At 44.5% G+C, this 8,053-nt stretch overlaps 1 protein-coding gene across 1 annotated transcript; it reads right to left on the bottom strand.

Moving 5' to 3' along the window:
• Positions 1 to 306: 306 nt before the first annotated feature.
• On the bottom strand, positions 307 to 6,860 carry olfml1 (olfactomedin-like 1; the record flags this gene model as incomplete). The annotated part of the gene is made up of 8 exons (XM_083654748.1): positions 307 to 2,360; positions 2,459 to 2,618; positions 2,707 to 2,887; positions 3,547 to 3,732; positions 4,445 to 4,548; positions 4,631 to 4,821; positions 5,728 to 5,831; positions 6,732 to 6,860. The coding sequence occupies 8 exons, from the start codon at positions 6,858 to 6,860 to the stop codon at positions 2,213 to 2,215; spliced, it is 1,203 nt and encodes a 400-aa protein (XP_083510874.1). The 3' UTR covers positions 307 to 2,212.
• Positions 6,861 to 8,053: the final 1,193 nt, after the last annotated feature.

Raw genomic sequence — 8,053 nt, 5'->3', positions numbered from 1 at the left:
CCTTAGCTGTATTAGCTCCCTGTGAAGCTAACGTTAGCTGTATTAGCTCCCTGTGAAGCTAACATTAGCTGTATTAGCTCCCTGTGAAAAGAGGAGATCGACCGACAACGAAAACTGCTGGACGCTGTGTGGTTACACAGAGAACCCTTGCCTTCAGACCTCCAGCAGCTGTTGGTCGAAGTTCCCGCTGAGCAGCAGGAGTGGAGCTCCAGTCTGGACCAGAAGGACACAGAGCCCCCACACATTAAAGAGGAACAGGAGGAACTCTGGACCAGTCAGGAGGGAGAGCAGCTTCAGGATGGAAAAGAGCCCCCACACAGAGGAAGATGAGGAACTCTGGACCAGTCAGGAGGGAGAGCAGCTTCAGGAGGACCCAGAGCCCCCACAAATTAAAGGGGAACAGGAGGAACTCTGGACCAGTCAGGAGGGAGAGCAGCTTCAGGAGGACCCAGAGCCCCCACACACAAACGAGGAACCGGAGGAACTCTGGACCAGTCAGGAGGGAGAGCAGCTTCAGGAGGACCCAGAGCCCCCACACACCAACGAGGAACAGGAGGAACTCTGGACCAGTCAGGAGGGAGAGCACCTTCAAGGGCCGGAGGAGGCTGATATCACTAAGTTCCTGTTCATTCCTGTCCACACAGCTGAGAAGCCATTTCATTGTTCAGTCTGTGGTCAATTTTTTGGCCAAAAAGGAATCTTGAATAAACACATGCTAGTCCACACAGGCGAGGAACAATTGAATTGCTCCGTCTGTGGTAAAGGTTTTGGTCGTAGAGATCACTTGAAGTCACACATGATAATCCACACAGGAGAGAAACAATTTATTTGCTCAGTCTGTGGTAATGGTTTTGGTCGTAAAGCAACCTTGAAGTCACACATGATATTCCACACAGGCGAGAAACAATTTAATTGCTCAGTCTGTGGTAAAGGTTTTGGTCGTAAAACAAGCTTGAAAAGACACATGATGATAATCCACACAGGAGATAAACAATTTATTTGCTCAGTCTGTGGTAAAGGTTTTGGTCGTAAAGATCACTTGAATAAACACATGATAGTCCACACAGGCGAGAAACAATTTAATTGCTCAGTCTGTGATAAAGGTTTTGGTCATAAAAGAGCCTTGAATAAACACATGATAATCCACACAGGAGAGAAACAATTTATTTGCTCAGTCTGTGGTAAAGGTTTTGGTGATAAAGGAGCCTTGGAGAAACACGTGATAATCCACACAGGAGAGAAACAATTTATTTGCTCAGTCTGTGGTAAAGGTTTTGGTCGTAAAGATCACTTGAAGTCACACATGACATTCCACACAGGAGAGAAACAATTTATTTGCTCAGTCTGTGGTAAAGGTTTTGGTCGTAAAACAAGCTTGAAAAGACACATGATAATCCACACAGGAGAGAAAGATTAGATTGACAAGATTGAGATTGAGAAAGATTACTTGAAGTCACACAGGATCTCTCCTGTTTAATTTATTTGCTCAGTCTGTGGTAAAAGTTTCAATCAAAATGGAAACTTGAAGACACATGGTAGTCCACACAGGAGAAAAATAATGTATTTGCTCAGGCTGTGCTGTGGTAAAGGTTTTGGTCAAAAAGGAGCGTTGCAGATTTGGTGGAGGGGGGATTTGAGTGTTTATGTATGTAAGTATGTACTGTGTGCATTTGTGCTTTGTTGTGTTGTCCTGTTTATGTATGAAACACACAAAAAAACAATAAAAATGTACTAAGACACATGTTTGTGTCTAGTATGGTATAAGATGTAGCCTATACAACCTATAGTCAATGATGTATATGACAGTATAGGATGTGCGTATATGCTTTTAACTACAACACTGGTCCAATGTCGATGAAATAATAGCCATGCAGCATATACACAGACAATTTGCATAGTGTTTGCAGCACAGTAGGCTAGCTTTGGACCACAGCAGCACATATGCTACACTAAGCATTTCCATTCGGGCATACAATTTTATGAAGACACATCCATGACACTCCAATGCTCTTTATTGTGGTGTTACAAAATATCAGGTCTACATAATGCATAATACAGCCTACGTGCCTTTGGTTTGATGTGATCCTTTTTTCTATAGTAGTGATACAAGCAGCAACCATTACCACCAAAGGATCACAGTATTGGACAGCAGTAGAATATACTCACCATCAGTAACTTTTAGACAGAAATTTCTAAGTGAGGAACATTGATATTAAACTGATTGGGCGGGGCGTGTCTGCACTTTGTATATGGTCTGGTAGCCATCGTCCCAGGCATACAGCTGTTTGTCTTTAGGGTGGTAGTGGAGGCTGCTGTGGCTGGTGTAGCGCTTTGGGAAGAACAGCACAGGACTCTCATTGCTGCAGGCAGATAGATGGCAAATAAAATGAGAAAATATGAAATGTCTACGAGTATTATTACAGTATAGTGTATGCTTGTCTGTCTGTGGGTAGCCCACCTGTGGATGCTATCATGGATGTCATAGAGACACTGTATGGTGGAGCGTCCCCCGTAGCGCGTGTTATAGACTACATAGAGGGTCCCGCAGATAAGGAAGGCTCCTTCAGCATCACGGCTTTTACACTGCGTGTCCCAGGTGTGTTCTACTGCCAAGGATGCTGAGGTAGACATGAAACATAATGGTGATTATGGACCAGGGTTACTGTGTGTATGAGAGTGGGGGGGGGGGGGGGGGGGGGGCTGTACCTTTATCCAGTTTTGTGATGACCAGGTTTCCTCCATAGTCAGGGTCAGCGTGGATGACCCAGAGGCCCAGTTCATCCACAGCCATGTCCAGGTAGGTGTTGGGGTTCAGACTGTAGGCGGGTAGACGACCTGCTCCTGGTAGCAGTGTGCTATCCACCACTGTACGGTTCAACAGGTCTACCTAGGTGCCATGGAAATGAATGGAATGGGAATATGAGGTTCATCTTTTTAGGCTTTGCAGTTGCGTCAGAAATCTAGCAACCATGACTGGTGCCATCTTGGAGGGGGAGAGTTATCTGTACCTAACCCTAACCTAGGCTACACCTCCCCCTAACCCACCCTTCGGGGTACCCCAACAGCACATTATGCGTTTTATTGGAAGGGCTGGCTCTGATGCTGAGGGATCATAGGGCTGAGGGAGCATAGGGCCTAATTTGGATGGGGGGAAATGAACGAGGGGACATGCAGTAGGACTGAGGGAACATCATAGGGATGACCCTCATGTGATACTGATAGGACAGTGACAGTAGCCTTCATGACAAGCTGACAAAAACATAAAATACCATAGAACAAATGTATCAGTGACTAAATTACCAGTCTTTGGCCAAAAGCAGCACAGAATGTCTATTCAATGCAGTTATGAAGTCTGAGTCCAAACCTTTGAGAGCTGTTGTTCCCAAGAAATGTGGACTTCCAATATGGCTGCCAGGCACAGTGAAAACCAACACAGGAAAGGGAGAACTGCCTATAAGAATACTGTATTGCTCCCACATTGCCTTGAAGGGAAAGATACATCTGTTAAAGCTACTATACGGTAAGTTTGATTTCCACTTCAGTCACCTTCAGTATCTGGTTGGGAGTGTCTGCCCGGTGGTAGTAGAGGAATTTATTGTAGACCACATGGCCGGTTCCCTGCCAGTGGAAAGGCAGCTCCATCACCTTAGCGGGCTGTGTCCCATCTGTGAAGCTTCTCAGAGAAACAAACTCCAGCAGAGTGTTGTTTCTGAGCCCGCTGAGGAAGTACACCTGAAAGATTCTCAGTTACTGCCATGACCAAGAGAGCAATGAGTGGACATCTTCCCATTAGAGAACATCAGTCTGTGGTGTTCAGTGCATTCAGTTAATGTGTGATTATGTAATGGTGAACCCACTTTCCCTCATCCTGCCCCATGTGGACTTGTGCATTCAGTTGTGGGTTTTACAGGTCTTGTGGCTGCATTGCATATTATTCTGGTCTATTGAGGCCATTGTTGATGGGAAAAGGCCTCTCTCTGCCGCTTCTATGATAGATTTTTCCCCTTTATGATTGTTGAATGTCAGTGCAAAATGCCCCCTTGCTCCTTGTTTCTGATGGGCCTGCACCAAAAGCCTTTACCATTGATTTTTTTATTGATTTTTTTTAGATAGCTGGAAAATGTTCTCCTATCAAACTCCATTGTAGCTGCGCTGGAAATGTGCAGAGAAAGCAACAATGATAATAGTAATCTTCAAGTACATCACAATGCAAGCAATCACCAAACACATCTAATTATTTATCAACTGTTTCAGAATGGTAGTGCTGATCCAGGATGAGTTCAGCCCTAAATGTACAATGAATGTGATTGTCATGGGAAAGTGGTGAGTGGCTCCAGCATCAGCAGCAATGGCACACTGAGAGCTAGATAAGTACAGGCTCAATGAGAAACTCCCCTCTCTCCTCTGTATAGCATCGATAATTACTTCTTAGAAAAGAACAAACCTTGGCTGATCCTTCAGAGGGGTCCTTGAACCAGGAACCGTAGGTGTCTCCCGCCTTTTTCACAATCTTCAAAGACTTGACTGCTCTCAAGTCTGTGCTACAGTCTGGAGATGTTGGAGAGAACACTGTTAGTGGATGAGTAGTGCACTGTGGGGCTACATTGGAATTCACTATGAGTCTTCTCACCGTTGGCCAATTTGATCTTGGCTTTCTTCTTCAGCTGGTCTAATTCCACGGCCTTAATCTGTTGTTCCAGCAGTGCCTCCTCCATCTCAATGTTGGACTGCACAGGGATCTTATTTTCGAGGTACTCCAGCTCCCTCTCCACCCGGTCTACACGCGTTGACACACCGTCCACCTGGCTCCTCACCTCTGATCTTTGGAGCAAAACGGTTATTTAATCCTCTGTTTAGTCACACATGCACTCACTCACTGTTGAGGTTCTTCACCTCCAACCTGCAAAGATAGATGGCTTTTCTTTTGTTTGTACAAACTGCTCATAATTCATTCTTTCATTTTATGATCAAATGTCTGCTTCTAGTGCAAAAAGTGGATTTCCATTATGTTTGACATACAGTAGCAACAACCCATTCTGACTCTGAACTCGTCCCTGAGCACCGTTTTTGTCAGGCGTAGGCACTGAGGACATGGGAATGGGGACACACCCTCAGCGCCCACAGTGTCCCAGGCGGGAATCGAACCCAGGACCTTCTTGCTGTGAGGCGACAGCGCTGCCACTGCGTCACCGTGTCCCCATGACCTTTGCCTGAACCGACACGTGCGGAGTGGTGCGTTCGTCAAACACTCAAGGTTCCGGGGCGCGTTATGTCAAATGCAAAAGGCGCATGACAAAGCGATGCTCTGGGACGAGTTCGGAATGAGAACGTGTTGTCAGTATCAGTCTGACTACTAATAAGACTCTGGGACAGACAGCACATATTTCTGGGTTTCCGGTGTAGAGTGGATGTCCACGCCTTGACATGAGAATGGAGTTAAACATTAAACATTACACTCTGTTTGAAGTCCAGACAACATTTAGTCTAAACACTATGAACAGATAACTGCATAGGATATTTTGTTGGACTGTAAACAACAAAGAAGAAGTCTTGTTGGGGACGTCACGTCCTCTCTACACCGGAAACCCCGAAAGATCGTCCGTCTGTCCCAGAGTTTTATTAATCTTCAGACTGATAGACTCTGGGTGCACAGGTTGCTGAGACTGAGGCTGTCAACTCTGGTGCATGTCAATGTCTTAAGTTTCTGTAAAGTTGTTTTTAAGGTACCTCAGAACAGTGACAGTGGACAGTTGACGCCTGACCTCAGAGGAGAGGTCGTACATCTTCTGGGTTACGCTCACTGTGTTTTGCTCACATCGAGTCAGACGCTCCTGATGTCAACAACACAGGAAAACAGCTTTAGGGAAAGTATGAGAGAAACTTGTGGTGTTAACAGTACAGAATAAAAGCATGAAACGCTCTTAATATTAAAGAGTAACTCAAGCCCAAACTCAAATCTGTGTAAAGCCTGTGTAATGGTGAAAAGCATGCTGCTGAAATGGCCATCTGTCATTAGTTGATCTTTGGTGCCAGGTGATGTCATAGCGTGCAGCAGGTGGTGGGTGACATCATCACCTGGCACCAAAGATGGCAGATGTCTTTTTTTTCCTTTCTTTTTTTCATAGATTTAGGTTGGGTTTAGTTACTGTTTAATGATGGAAACAATCAGACAAAGTACCAACAGCCTTCTGATGTTAAGTGTATAGGCTATATCAGCAAGCTTACTGACATAGATCTTCTCAATAGTTTTGACCTCCTAATCTCATAATAGTAGTTTCACTAACATTGATCTCATTAGCAGATATTTTCTACTGATTTGATGATTCACAGGCTGAGAGTTTTGGCAAATGCAGCCTCCAACACTGATGACATTACCATTACAGCAAGAGCAGTCAGAGTAGCTGAGAGAGCACTGCAGTCCAATACAATTTGATGCAAAGTGATATCTGATATTTTTGATTCATGGGTTGAACCTGCTCGCAGAAGGTCAGACACTCTTGGCATTTCAAAGGAAACAGTTATGAGATGGATTCTGACCCTTACATTTATATCTTAGCAAGTTACACATAGTCTGCAACGGTAGAATAAGGTCAAGCTCCTATCAAAGCTTGAGCTTGAAAGAGCTTGAGTAGGAGCTCTTTGGAGAGAAGAGCGAGCAGGAGACATCAGACAAAAAGGTGACATGAGCTCCAGAGCACTCTCTCCCATGTTACTGTAATACTACCACCTACCTCCATCTGTGCCAGTCTCCTCTCTAAGTACTGGATTATGAAGGTATGCTGGGTGGAAGACTGGCTCTGGACTGACCCCACGGTCAGGGACAGAGACAAGAGGAGGACATGAGCCACGCAGCCTGGCATCGCTAGCGCTGGTGTGACTGCTTGCCAGTGAAAAATAGACTTCCTTTGATCAAACCACACAGCTTGAATGAGAGTTTACAGCAGTCCAGCTATCGAAATGCATCCTCAACAGTCTTTTATTGGCTGCACTTTCTTTTTCCTCTTCCTCTTCCGTAGACTGTGATGTCCCGCTCAGAGTCGTAGCTCCAGAACTTTCTGCCTCCTCCTAGTCAGCATTTGTCCCAGTAGGTTTGGATCTAGCTGAACCTCACCCCTGGGTCCCTCCCAGTCTCTTTCTCTCTCTCTCCCTCCCTCCCTCCGGTGGGTGTGTTTGTGCAAAGGGAGAGGAACAAAGGAAGAGAGAGAGAAAATGCATAACCTATTGGTCCACCCTACGGTATTTTATTCTAATATTCTCCAGATGGTCCGCTGACACGTCCTCAGTTCTCAGGCAGGGAACTTGGGTCAAAATTGGAACTGCAAACCAAACACATTTTCAGCTTTTCACTCAGTTTGCAATTCTCTATCACACTTTGTGAAACACACAGTGGAGTTTTCTCTCATTCTCATACACACATCATTCAAAAACGAAATAAATAAAATCATGTGTTCATTTGGCAGCCCTGCCATCCCAAATGCTTAACTTAACTTACCAATTAGGGGAAAAAAAAGAAAGAAAAAAAAAGACTTTATAGATTGTGCCTTGCTTTCAGCAAGCACAATAATTATTATTTCAAACTGTTTAAAATGTTTCTAGTGTTATGAATGTGTTACCTACATATGATACGGTATGCAACATGAGAAACTGGAAGATTCACTTTCTAGTTGTACTGTTTGTTGCTCAAATTATTTAATTTCTAGCATTCTTTTGTGACTCGCCCTTAATTTATCAGAGAAGAAAAAATAGTTTGTTGCTGTTGATTGATGACTTCTGGCTCCATCCATGGTGCTTCTTGTAGCCACCTGGCTGGGTTTCCCGGGCTTTGCCTCATGACAGGCAGCATCTGGTTGTCAGCTTTAACATCTTACCAGATCTGGCTCAAAACAGAGCTTACTCTAGCTCCATATAGAGTAACAACTGTGTGGAGACAGGAGGACATGGATAATAGAGGACATGATAATCCATACTATTGTTAACAGATTAGATGGCAACAGTTTTCTCTTCTTTGCATCTTCTGTTGGAGATCAATTTGGTCTTGGAACTTGAAATAGGC

This window comes from Poromitra crassiceps (genome assembly GCF_964638095.1).
Source record: "Poromitra crassiceps genome assembly, chromosome: 18".
NCBI classification, from domain to species: domain Eukaryota; kingdom Metazoa; phylum Chordata; class Actinopteri; order Beryciformes; family Melamphaidae; genus Poromitra; species Poromitra crassiceps.
The sequence above is the reverse complement of the archived record's forward strand: the minus strand, read 5'-3'. Positions and strand labels throughout refer to the sequence as shown.